General features: G+C 41.6%; 1 protein-coding gene across 1 annotated transcript in view; it reads right to left on the reverse strand.

The window, feature by feature from the left end:
• Positions 1-1,192: 1,192 nt before the first annotated feature.
• Positions 1,193-13,164, reverse strand: part of IGFN1 (immunoglobulin like and fibronectin type III domain containing 1) — a 66,092-nt gene continuing 54,120 nt past the window's right edge. Inside the window, exons 21-32 of the mRNA XM_075775570.1 lie at positions 12,772-12,896; positions 11,850-11,991; positions 11,045-11,341; positions 10,121-10,420; positions 9,014-9,187; positions 8,207-8,335; positions 7,449-7,751; positions 6,095-6,183; positions 4,942-5,137; positions 4,008-4,307; positions 3,191-3,517; positions 1,193-2,396 (exon numbers count right to left, since the gene is read on the reverse strand). Coding sequence (XP_075631685.1) covers positions 2,383-2,396; positions 3,191-3,517; positions 4,008-4,307; positions 4,942-5,137; positions 6,095-6,183; positions 7,449-7,751; positions 8,207-8,335; positions 9,014-9,187; positions 10,121-10,420; positions 11,045-11,341; positions 11,850-11,991; positions 12,772-12,896 — 2,396 coding nt within the window. The 3' untranslated portion in view covers positions 1,193-2,382. The remainder of the gene's footprint in view (positions 2,397-3,190; positions 3,518-4,007; positions 4,308-4,941; positions 5,138-6,094; positions 6,184-7,448; positions 7,752-8,206; positions 8,336-9,013; positions 9,188-10,120; positions 10,421-11,044; positions 11,342-11,849; positions 11,992-12,771; positions 12,897-13,164) is intronic.

The following is a 13,164-nucleotide window of genomic DNA, read 5'->3' on the forward strand; positions in this document are numbered from 1 at the left end:
GAGAAGCAAAACCAGAGATGCTCCTCCTCCAAGGAAAGGGAGCAGCATGTCCCACTCCTTGCAAGAATTAATTCTCCCTCTTTGCAGTGAGCAAGAGGCCACCTCAGAAGAAACATCTAAACCCTGATGGGCCTTCCTCCAGGTGCAGCACGGCAGTTCCCAGCTGAGCACGAAGGAGTCCTTCAGCAGTAGCAACAGGCTCTCTTGACCATGGTCGCATGTTTCTGGCTCAGCACATACATCCATTTCACCCACTGGCAGGTGGCTCGGTGGACACTTACTCTCTGTGCTCAGCCTCCATGCTCTTCCAAAGGATGGACAAGTAGCAGCACATCAAGGGACTTGACTGACCTGGCCACCAAAACTGCTCGAGATGTCAGCAAAGCAGGGACAAGTGGCCTCAGCATGGCAAAGAGCACAGGCCAGGCACTGACACTGCCATACCCATTTTTTTAGGATGGCACATGCTGCAAGGCTGGAACCTGGTAGGTCCATGGTGGCAGCCCTGGGAAGCCCTGCTCTCCTTGAGGGAGTTCTGTAACAAGATTTGGGGGGTTTGGCAGCCCCTGGGCTGGGAGCACAAACCAGAGGTGCCCACACATGTGGGAAAGGGAAGGACAGACAGCTGAGCCCCAGTGGAAGATGACACTTAGAGTGGAGTAGCCCTGTATTTCTCTTCATACAACAGGTGGAACATACATAGACTTCATCTGGTGGATCAAGAGGCCTGAGACAGGGGTCACAATCCTGTGGTGAAGGTTATCATGGTATAAATAGAATGATCTTCGCTTCAGATTAGCATGCAACATAAATGTTCCCAGTAGCAGCTGGTATCAATAGCTTCAAGGAAGGAGGTGTGAGATCACTTGCCATGGGTACATCCTGATCAGTAAGTGGCTGGCTTACGCTGCCATGCACATTATTGTATTTTTTTAATATGATTTGCATGATTAGAGACTGCACTACTCCGCCACTCCATCAGCATGCTCAGATATTAGCAACAAATAAACTTATAAAAGCCTTACATCTGTTGTTCTTCTGTTCTTCCAAGATTCAACAGGAATGTACATATGCAATACAGGGTGAGGGGTGATCTTATACAGCCATTAAATGTGAAAACTGCAACAGACACAGATTAGCATTCAGGAACTGGCTGGGCTTCCTTCTCCAAAATAAACACTTACTCATGGTAGCTTTTACTGAATTTTGGTTTAATTTCATAATCTACTGTTGCTATGTCTGTACAACATTGTACAAAACATAATCAAAAAGGACACTTCAGCCCCACATAAATGTTTGACTGGCTGTCTGAGGATCCAGTGGCTTTGTGTCTTTGATCTATACTCTCCTGTCTTCCAGATATCATCATCAAAGTACCTTTGGTGGTAAGGCTACAATGCTCTATGTTTGTACAGTCATCATAACATTTTTGCTTTCCAGTCTCCTTCTCCACTCAGTGATGGAATCTCCCAGCCATGGCAGAGGATCTCTGGTGGTACTTCATATTTCTGGTCAAACATGAAAGATTTTTAACCTCTTTTTCCATTAGGCAAAAACATTCTAGCAATGTCATGAGGTAGGGGCAGTTATGTTTCAAAGGTGATACTAATGTGGTAGTTTAGGACTGATACATCCTTTTTTACAGCACTTGCTGTAGTAGGTTCTTTAAGTACAGCATTGATCTGCTCACACTAATAGAACGGGTTCTAGATTTTCATTCAATCCCATCAATGCGTTTTCACTGTGAGTAACACTACCCCGTGTTAGCCTAGTCTCAGAATTTATTTCTTGCCCGGGTAAAACTATCAGGCAGATACTCTTTTCAACTTAGAGGTTAAAGGAAATAATATACTTAGCTGCTACTAGCAGTGGAATACATGCAGAACTGCTTCTACCAGCATTAGGACACCTGCTGAGAATTACATGGAATCTAAAATGATTGTTTTGGATTAGAAAACTGCACGCTAAAAGGCCAGCTTCATAGATCTCTGGTGTCAAGAAATATTCTTGTTGCAGCCTGACAGCAGGTGAGTGGTGTGGCAGAATGGTCTCTCACACCTGTGTTCTCTATGGAAAGTTTTATTTTGGCCAATTATTTTTCCTCTCATCTTCTGTGTTCCTGAAGTTTCTCATCTTTGTTTTAAAGGTCTAGTGGAAAGCCATGATCATTACAAAAAGATACAACTCTCCTAAAGACTTTTTTCCCCATTTTGACTACAATGCAGCATCATATTCAAAATGCAACTACTGGATCTGAAAAATAAAACACTCGGACTATAATGCACATCTGAAAATAAATACATAGCCTTCGTATACAGCCAGTTCTCACTAAAAATGTTCTCATTCACATAGTAGTGCAGAGATGTTCTCAGGAAGGTCATGCTACAGTGTGGAGTCTGAAAATAAGAGAAAGAGAGAAGTAGCTCAATATTGTAATGAAGGAGACGGTCTGTAAGGTCTGTAAGGAAGGGGGACCTGAAATGTTACAGGGCCAAAAAGACCAATGTCTGCAAAAGGATTACAGGGATTTAACTGACCCATTTCTACACTCTTATAATCCCACCAAATTATTCTGAATTGCATTAAAATGAAAATATTTAACTCAAAGTAAAGGATATTTCTTAATTGAGTAAAATTGCCAATGATATTTATCCATAAGTACATCCACCTCGAGTCTCTCCTCAGGTAACTACATTGATTCTCTATTCACATCTGGATCCCCAATAACCCTATTTAAATTACACCACATCCCTCTCATCCTTTCTCATTGTCTGTGCCCACCTGACACCAGCTTTTCCCTCACTGCTTCACCTAACCTTCCACATCTTGCTGGATCTTCTATTCTGCAGCTCCTGCACTATAGAAAAATCTAACCTAGTTATTATCTTATTAAATGCAGATGGGATATTTCTTTCTGAAAGATTTGTTCAAGGTCAACCAAAACCTCTGGCTCATGTAGAAATCAGATGTTTTTCTCATGTCTGCCTTTTCATTTCTATTTCTGTTCCATACTTGATCACTAGTAGGTTAATTAAAAAATCAATAAAGCAGTTCGAATAGCCACTGACTTACAGGAGATTGCTCTTGTCAGTCTATAAATCTGGACAGCTACCATTTTTAAGGCATCGTGACAGCAACAGCATATCTTGACATCACACAATGAAGGAAGAGAAGCATTAAAATTTGTTACCTTTAATAGTGAGGAAGGCTTTGCTGAATGCACGGCCCAATTCATTGGTGGCTTCTACCATATATTCTCCTTCATCACGTTTTGTGACACTTAGGACGACCAGGGAGCAGACACCAAAGTCATTTGTGCAAAAATAGGCAGGATCATTGGAGAGGTCTCTATTGTCCTTGTACCATGTGATCTTTGGAGGTGGATGGCCTCCAAGCGCACAGCTCATATGGCACTCACTCCCGGTGGTCACCACATGAGGCTTCAATGGGACGAGGAACCTTGGGGGCTGGTTTTGATTAACTCCCCTGTATTTCTGTGATTTGACTTGAAATTCAGCTGTAAAAAAAAAAAAAAAAAAGAGCAACACACCAAAACACAAACAGATACTGCTCCACACAACAGAAGTCAGGGTTTAAAGGACTGGTTTCCAACCATGACACTTGGTTGTGCAGAATGTCTGGTATGAGATGCCAGGCACCTATGGATTGTAATCTGTGTTTCTTCTCAAATTAGCCAGAATTTAACTTTGAAGTCAGAAACTTTCGTTTCTGCAAAACTTAAGCCTTAGATTTTGCTGGGAATTAATTTTGTGGCAAATTATGTGATATAATGGCTGGAAATAAAGGATCTATCTGCACAATGTCCATGTAGAAAGGACTAGCCTTCCCTGACAAAATGGAATTTCTTGGAGTATCTCTATACTTTCTCGTTCTGGGTAACTAAATGTTCACAGGAGGAGACACTGATTTCAGAACAGTGTATTAGAAACAATAAAAGAAACAAAGCATGACAACACACAGATAACTATTTGTAAAAGCTGTTTTACCCTTTGTTTTTTTAATTCTCCAAGGCTGCACAGTTTCAGATGGACCACTGACTCCCAAGTCATTTTTTGCCACAACCCTAAAGTAGTAGTCTCGGCCTGGGATCAGTTTGGTGAATGTGAACTTGTTGGTGTAGATCAGGTCACCCACCACGTGCCACAAGCCCTTCTGTGATTCACGTTTCAGGACTGTGTAGTAGAGATTACTTTCCCATTTCTCAGATGCTGATGGCTCCCAGGTTACTGTCACTGTATTTGGAACATTCTCTTCCAATCGAATAGGTCCAGGCGATTGCGGGATATCTATCAGATGAAGGCAAGTAATATCAAAGATGTAAGGAAAGTGGCACAGTACAGAACCCTAAGAACTCTGAATCCATTCTGTGTCTGGGGGCTGAGTAAACATCCTGGTCATTAGAAGGAACAAAATTTGATTCCTTCTCCAGCCACACAAACTCATTTGCTATTAACTGAACTTCTGCTGCATTACATCAGCATTGCTGGGCCTCCTTCCCTTTTTACAGGGAAGAGATAGGGCAGGTACAACTAAACTTTTTCACCTCTTCAGGAGACAGCGTATGGAGTTGTTGTAGCTGTGACTAAATGTCCTACAGGCTGCTGCTGACTAACCTTAGATGTTACAAAGAGCACGAACTGCTCTCCTGTGGTTTGCACTATCCATTTGTGTGACCTTGCCTTTTTAAGCAGAGTCACTCTGGAAGCCAGGTGTAATTTTAATCAGTAGACTGCTCCATCCTGCAAACACAGCCAAATGATACGACAAAGTGGCCAGACTGAATCTCATGAAATATTCACTTTAGTTCTCCTTGTGCCTGCATGGCTTAACTGCATCAGAGCTCACCGTGCTGAACTCGGTTCATTGCCTACTGTCTGTTCGCAGTAAATCTGTATATATATATGGTAGCGAGCGAGTTACCTGTAACTTGAACTTGGAAACTGAATGCTTCCCTTTTCCCTAACCCGTTCTGGATCTCAACGGTGTAGGTGCCACTGTCAGTGAACTCAGCTGCTCCAATCAGCAGCTGGGTGGTACCATCTTCTGTGTTTATTGTAGCCCTGTCTGGAAGGGGAAGTCCATCCTTTAACCAGGTCACCGCTGGATCTGGAGATGCCTGTGAAGAATGACACAAGTTATAGCCCACTTGTTTTGTCTTCAGATGGCGCATTTACATCTTTAGTTTCAATAACTTGTCCCAAATGCATACCTACATGACACAGTAAAGTAATATTTAGACATATGGATCTAAGATGGGTCTATGAGCCCTGGATAAAGGGCTGCTCTAAAGATTTTGTGTAACTTTTCTCTTTCTCTGTGTCTTTTAAGAATATTATTGTAGTAAGGTGTGCAGGTTAACTACATCAAACAAGGTGTGCTAGGCCAAGGATGCCAGATGACATCAGTAGTTAATATTTTCTACTTTTAAAAAGATCTGCTGGTTTTGGAAAGAAAAAACATCCTCAAAGTCTTTATTTCCACTGTACCATCTTCGGTCTCTATTCTCCATGAGATCGGGAGAAAGGCAAGCAAATATGCACACTTTGCCTTCATCAACCTCCTCTTGATAACCTGGACTTTACCTGTGTTGTTCCAAGCTTACAACAAAGCACACACGATTTCTGTCAGTGCATGGCTGACATACAAGTCATACAGCTTAAGTCCTGCTGGTTAGTAAGACAGACAGGGTCAAGAGAATGTTGCTAGAAATGCTATTCCAAGGCCTTTCGAGGGACTCAGAGGGAAATGAACTGATTTTTCAACTCTAAGTATGACAGATTCGTACCAGATGATGACATTGATATGGATGCATGAAGAGCATTGTGCCTTGTTTGCAGAGGTTAATGAATGACCATAATCTCATAAAACACTAATGCCAAGAGTGACAGCTGAATTCTTGTTCATGTTTTCCTCATGCAGAAAGCATACACAGCGCAGGCAGGTTAAAGGATTTGCCCAATGCCTTGTAAACAAAATTCCATGCCAAGAACACAGTAGCTCAGTTTTCATGTCTGCTATTGACTACAACATAAAAACAGATGGGGAATTCTTACAAACACATTGTAATACTTACTTCAAAGGGAATATTCACTCGGATGGTATTTCCTGCTTTTATAACCAGGAAGCTTTTCACTGTGTCATCTATTAGTATCCTGGGAGAAACTGCAAAAGACAATGATTACCATAAAAAGTCATACATTATTACATTCACTGGCTGACAAACTCGGGTGCATGTGTTTGATACCCCTAATGTGTTTCCAACAGCCAGTGTGCAGGATGTTGATAAACTCATAGAGGGAAAAAAGCACCTTGATTCAGCACCAGAGTTTACATCTTTCAAATTTTATTGCTATTTATTTATCACTATAACTAAATATGGGGAAATGACATAAAAATACATTCACAACAGTGATGTATGTGTGTGATGTATACAAACAGCTCTTTAATGCACTTCATCCCATCACAGGGATGATCTTCTGTGTAAAATGACATCTGGGGTAAAGGAAATTGCAATGGACACTTACGAAATATACATGCAATACAGAGTACAGAACATCCTCTGGAAACCAGCCTGAGTTTATTAAAAATAATCTTTTTTAGTATTTAAAATATTTTTCCTTCTTTTCTCTTTTCATCAATATAATATTGATGAAAACACTAAATTGTATGTTGCATTTCCAGTTTAAAACTGAAAAAACTGCTTTGCAGATGGACTTATATTTATCTATTTACTGTTTGATTATAAAAGGAGTCTCCAGGCATAAGCCAAAAGTAAACATTTTCACTTAGGACCCAAGTTAAGGAAGATGAATCCCTCACAGAATTATCTCTTGCTTATGTATTTCTGCAATGTTCCCAAACAGCAGGAAGAAAACAGAGTTACAGATTGCAAATAAAGATGAAATAGTGAAAATGGTGAAAACTTTCAAACTAGGAAATTTAATAGGAAAATAAAGTTTACAAAATCCAACATAACAGTTGCGATTCAAGAGAATGAAACAAAATGTTTCATTCCACAAGACTGTACAAAAATAGACTGAAAACTCTGTTTTTCCCTTAAAAGAGCATGGGTAGACATAAGGTATGTGCGGTTTCTGTCTGGTGATCATGACTATGGTATAGCTTTGCACAGGGGGCAAAATGTAAATCTGACAAGAAAATATAGTTTTGGGTGTTCTTTTGTCATAATGAGTCTTTAATATGAGCCGAACACTGTCCGTTGCACATTTATTAACACTTAAATCTTCAGAATTTCCTCATGAGTTGACCAAATGAGGCCATACTCTAGAAGAGCAACGTAGTACTTGTCCTTCTGCTACAGTCTGGGACTTGAAAGAAGCTCCTCACAGTGACCTGTAGACCTTGCCTGCATCCTGTTACCTACAGAATGACCCTGTTCACTCTGAAAGCAGCCCACTTTGACTTACCTACAGGGGGAGCAGCTTTGATGCAAGCTTCAAGCTCTGCAGCTTCTCCTGGGCCACTGTCATTGAGGGCTCTCACACGTAGGAAGTATATCTCCTTGGCCTGGAGGCCTTTAACTCTGTAAGTGGTCATCTCTATGGGAAGAGTACTGCATTTGGTCCAGTTGAGGTTTTTAGAAGACCGCATCTCTACCTCATACCCTTTCACATCACTCCCATCTTTTGCTTCAGGTCTCTTCCATGTCAAGGTGACACTCGTGCTGTCACTGTTGCTCACTTTAAGGTCCTGCACTTTACCCGGAGATTCTGAAAAAGAGAAATTTTATTAAACTATTTTTCTAGGATTTCTGTCCCCTCTTTTCAGTTACTTCCTGAGAATCCCCAACATTCTTGAAGTGCACTGGATATCCACCCTGCTGTCTTGCCCCCACCTCATCCCAGTTCTTCAAAGCTGCATCCAGGTGCCGGCTCCTGCCGGCCATGCAGTACAATCTGCACTCCTGAAACAGTCTGCAACCCATCCTGAATACTTCTACACCCTGCATGTAACTCCCACACAGGGAGTCTGCCACATCTTGACTTAGACATTCCTTCCTTATGCTGATATAGGATTCTCAGCCATGAAACATTGCCCAATGATTTGATCTTTGTTTTCACGTACTTTTACAAAGCATTTAAAAACATCGCCTCTCCACTAACATTGTCAGTTTACATCGCCAGCTTTACATATCCCCAAGTCAGAAGGGGACCAGTGCACTTACGTGTGGAATCCCGTGCAAAGACAGGCTGTGACGGTTCACTGGCATCTCCTATGCCAGCAGCATTCACAGCTGCCACACGAAATTCATACTGCAGACCTTTCTTGAGATTGGTCATTTTCAGCTTCTTGTCTGCAGGAAGAAAAGGAGCATGTAGGCTCAGGTGAGCTGTTCCCCAAGCAGGAAAGAGTGAGACAGCAATGTTGTACTTTATGCAGAACTGTGGGCGGAATAATTCTCAGGAGCTGTGGCGATGGCCCTGCCCTTCCCTATACTATATTTAGTCACTTATGCTAAGCTTGACAACTAATATTTCCCAACAGTAGTTCTGCATGTGAAGTGCAGACTTTAGTTCCAGAAATTGAAGACATCATTTTTTCTATAGAGGAGCTATGTCCCAGGATGCAGCAGTGAGCTTCTCTGCACTCTTCTCTAGCCATATGCTTGCACACAATCTAGAAAAAAAATCATAATCCTCCTCTCAGGCATTCAGCTGTATCTAAAACCAAGGCCTGGCTTTGCTACGGCACAGCTGTGTAACCTTACTTGTGAAAAAACATGTACACTAGACCTCTGAAAGATAAGAAGGTATAACTTCAGACAGGGGTAATACGGTTGTGATGGGGACAGTCAGCAGCTGAAGAATTTAAGAGGAAAAACACTGATGTGAAAAGGTGTAAGATCTTAAGCAGAAAGTAAGGAGTTAGAAGGCAGCAGCTCCACAAAGATCAGCGTGTTACCTCCTGAACCCAGCTGACCTTTTTGTCTTTTTCAGGTCTTCCAGTCTGTTCCAGGATTTAAGCTACCTACCTGCTATAGGCATGTTGTTGACTGGCAGCCAGGTCATGGTACCCTTCTTGCGTTTTTGAATGATGTAGCCCACAATTCGGGAACTGCCAGTTTTACGAGGTGCTTTCCAGGATATTGTGATGGTGTCCCTGCTGGCACTGACAATCTCAGGGGGATCTGGGGCACCAGGTGAAGCTAGAAAGAGATTAGTCTTTCATTATTAGCTGGTGTATTTTTATTGCAAGATAAGGAAAGTGTTCTGTGTCATTTCTTCTTCCAGTTTCCCCAAGGTATTCATATTGATGTGTTTTAAAAAACTGACTGAGACCTGAAGCTGTATACCCTATTCCCCACACAAACAGGATCCAGCATGGACCTCCCTCTGTTCCTGAATTTTGTTTTCATGAATGACCTGCTGTCATCATGACTGAGAATTCCACTGTCAGCCTACAGAGTGAGAGGCATGTACATTCTTACATGGTAGGAAAAGTCAGCGTTATTCTTGCTTTTAATGACATAAAGTGGAAATGGAGTGGATTTTCTTATCCCTTTGCACTCAAAATACAGGCCTTCTCATAATCATGCGAACAAGACTGTAGAAAGAAGAAAATTAGAAATAGAATAGAGCATTGCTTTCTCTCTTGTACTACATCCATGCTCATGGCAAAACTGTTCTAGTATTTCAGTTCACTGAAGGACAAAGAATAGAATTAGTTGTTTGGAAATCAGGGGGATGAAGTGGTCACACTGAAAAATGTTGCACATACAGACAAACTCCTTTGCCTATGGACTTAAGAAAAGGTCTCACATGATCCCTTTGTAGCCACCCTGGGTAATTTTTCCTCTGATCTTGATGCATATTGCATTTCCCCTGTGAAACTTGTTTTCCAATTCAGAATGGAGTATAACTGAGAACGTAACGCCATCTCACGCCGCATCGCCAAAGCATACAATAAACTTCTAGTCTTGATGTGCAATCTCCACAGATTTGTGTGAAGACTTCACAGCCATAATTCAAGTATAGATCTGTAGCAACATCCAAAACGCAGTGAGTTTTCTTTGATGTCAGCTTTGATAATGAATTTCCCAGATAGTTGTCAAACACAATTATGAAAAGTTCTTTCTCACCTTTACTGACAGTCTTCACTTCATCTGATTCCAGTGCATCACTAGTTCCCTCGGAATTCACAGCTCTCACCCTGAAGTAGTAGCTCATGTCTTGTTCCACTTTGTTAGTAGTGAAGGTAGTAAAGCTCCGGGGGGTTTCTCCCAAAGTCACCCAGTCGTTCTTGCCTACCTGCTGACTCTCGACAATGTAGCTCTGCACTGGTTTGCCCCCATCATCCTTTGGGGGCTTCCACTGAATGGTGATGTCGTTTGCAGAGCTTTCTACAATTTTGATGGGTCCTGCAGGTGGCTGTGGCTTGTCTGAAAAGATGAACACAGAGAGACTATGAGTTGGCTCCAGATCCACACATGCTCCTGGGTTTGGAGCACACACTGTCTCTTGCTCACCAGCTGGGAGACTCAGTTTCCTATGTAATACATGCATAGTTGCAGAATGAGGGCTGGGCACTTGAATTGCCTCTTCAAAACTTCCACTCTTCTAACTTTTGATAAGTGTGGAGGAAGCCAGGTCCTTGTTCCATGGGCTAATTGTTCTCATAAGCACTGCACCAATTCAGCTTGCTTATAAGGAAGAATACCATTTCTGGTCTTCCAAAAGACAACAGACATTTATGGTAGGGCTGAATCTGGCCCTGATAATCTATTTTAGATTTGCCTGTTGCCCACAGTCCCATCTCCCACAGTTGCCAACATTCAAAACTCAGCAGCTGAGGTTGCGCAAACCAAACTAGATTTGTGTCACCTTGTACCAAAGGGCAAGAAACAAGTCAGCAATCTTGGATGTACCCCGATTTAGTGGAAAATTACATAGTCTTGTTCATCTTGGAATACCCAGTAGCTCTAAATAAGACTGTCACCAGTGTTAATGGGCTCCCTGCCTAAGCTTTACAATGAAAGCCACAGCAGATGTTATGGGGCTCTTACCTATCACCATAAGCTTTAAGTTGATCTCCAGGACCCCACTGTCATTCTTCAGCCTGACTTTGTAATCCCCACAGTCCTTTCTCTCACTGCTGGAGATGGACAGCATAGTAAAGGTCTCTGTTTTATCAACATGAATCCTTGTGTCATCTACTAGCTCCATTCTGTCCTTCAGCCACGTTGCTCTGACTGGCAGCCGGCCCTCAAAGGGGATCTTGACCTTTACTTTCTGCCCTGCCTTGGCCACAGTAGGAACACTTGTCAAGTTTTTGAGGAGAACTTTGTCAACCTGTGGAGGATCTAAGCAGATGATACAAGGCCATTAAAACCTGCAATTCAAAGAGGATAAGGCTCACCTTGGAAGGAAGGTGAGCATCCCTCATGATGCTGCCAGTAATGCTTAGAAGCTCACAACATTTGGACCTTCACCTTTAGTTGCACGCTCAGTGCTTCACATACATACATGTACTTTGCTACAGGATAATTAACACAAAGTATTTGTGGTATCATACTGTCCTTTTCACTGGAGCAAATTTCTCATAGGCAATACACTAAACACAAGAATGAAGAATATGATCTGATAAAATGTTATGTGCACCTCAAAATCTTTGAGTTAATAACAGAAGCTATTCAGGAAGGCTCCCTAGTTAAATTTGTAAATACAAAATGCACCAATCTGTACAAAAACTCTCCCATTTACATGGCAATTCTTTATTATAAAGTTGTCTCTATAGGTCTCTGAGAAAACGCATTACGTTTCGAGCACATCAAGGCTAGCATGCTGCATTGGTAGTTTGAATAGACTCACCTTCAACAAAAACTGAAGCTTCGGCTTTTATATCTCCACCTTCAAACCTGTATTTCCCAGCATGAATATCTTCCACTTTGTTAATAATTAGTTTGTGGACTAGACCTTCCTTTTCAAAAAAGACTCCATCCATGTTTGTTAACTACAAGGTAAAGCACAGAGACCCATTCTTAAAAAACAAAAAAGAAAAAAAAGGGCAATCCAAACTTAGACTGGACAGACATAAATTTCAAATGTAGTTTCAAAGGCAGTTTAATTACAATAATAATCTGGGATGACTGATCTGATAATGTTGCATGTAAGCATTGTCAAAATACTCCCCACGAAGACTTGATTCAAAGTCCATTAAAATAAATTTTAGTAAAATTCCCAAGCTCTCTCTATTCTTAATGACAATAACTTTGGCCCATGTTCGAGTATGACAACTCAGAACTCCTACAGTATCATCTGGATCCCACAATTTGAGTTACTCTTCAGTGTTGCTTTGGAACATAGACTATGATGTCTATGCTTGACCTTAAGCACTAATTTGAAAGAGTACTCTTTGCGTTATGCCTGCCTGAAGGATCCTTTGAAGATTTTCCCTCACTTTTTGCATATTTCTCTCATTCACCAAGGAAAAGAAAAATAATTGCATTGCAAAGAAGAGACATACACCATCTCCAACCATGAAAAAGAATGGAAAACACAAAGTCTCCTGTTCTTAGCAAGAATGGAAATGTCTTGCAGCAGGAAAGGGAAGAAATCTTGCTCAGTTTCTATCAGGAATTTTATTATCAACAGGTTCGGGCAGAATCCTTCCAGGATTCTTACTATAGTAAGACTGGCAGAGGGGGATGCCTTGACATGACACTTGGTAAGAGGTAGAGCCAGAGAGCAGAGCATTGCTAACCAAAGGAAACAGCAGCTAGAGAACACCTACCTTTAATCCATCTTTATACCACGTTCCTGTCACTTCATCTTTACTAACAGTGCAAGACAGCTCAGCTGGTTCCCCTTTCCGGACTCTGACATCTAGTAACTGTTTGTTGATGTGACACCGTGGTGCTGAACATTCAGAAAAGAAAAGGTTGAAAAGATGCTAACACTGTGTTACACTGGCAAGGAGAAATGTACAGATGAAAATGCACGTGCACGTGAGGAGAAAAGAGAGCATTTTAAAAAATATATATTGTACTCACAACAGGCTTTTGTACCACAACACTGTGGGCCAGCTGGTATAAACTCATTGCACTAAAGGGATGTGCCAGTTGGCCTGCATACAATATAGTCCCAACATCAACTTAACGGGCAATGGATTCATCACAAATCAGTT

The sequence above is a fragment of the Balearica regulorum genome, chromosome 25, assembly GCF_011004875.1.
Source record: "Balearica regulorum gibbericeps isolate bBalReg1 chromosome 25, bBalReg1.pri, whole genome shotgun sequence".
Classification (NCBI taxonomy): Eukaryota; Metazoa; Chordata; class Aves; order Gruiformes; family Gruidae; genus Balearica; species Balearica regulorum.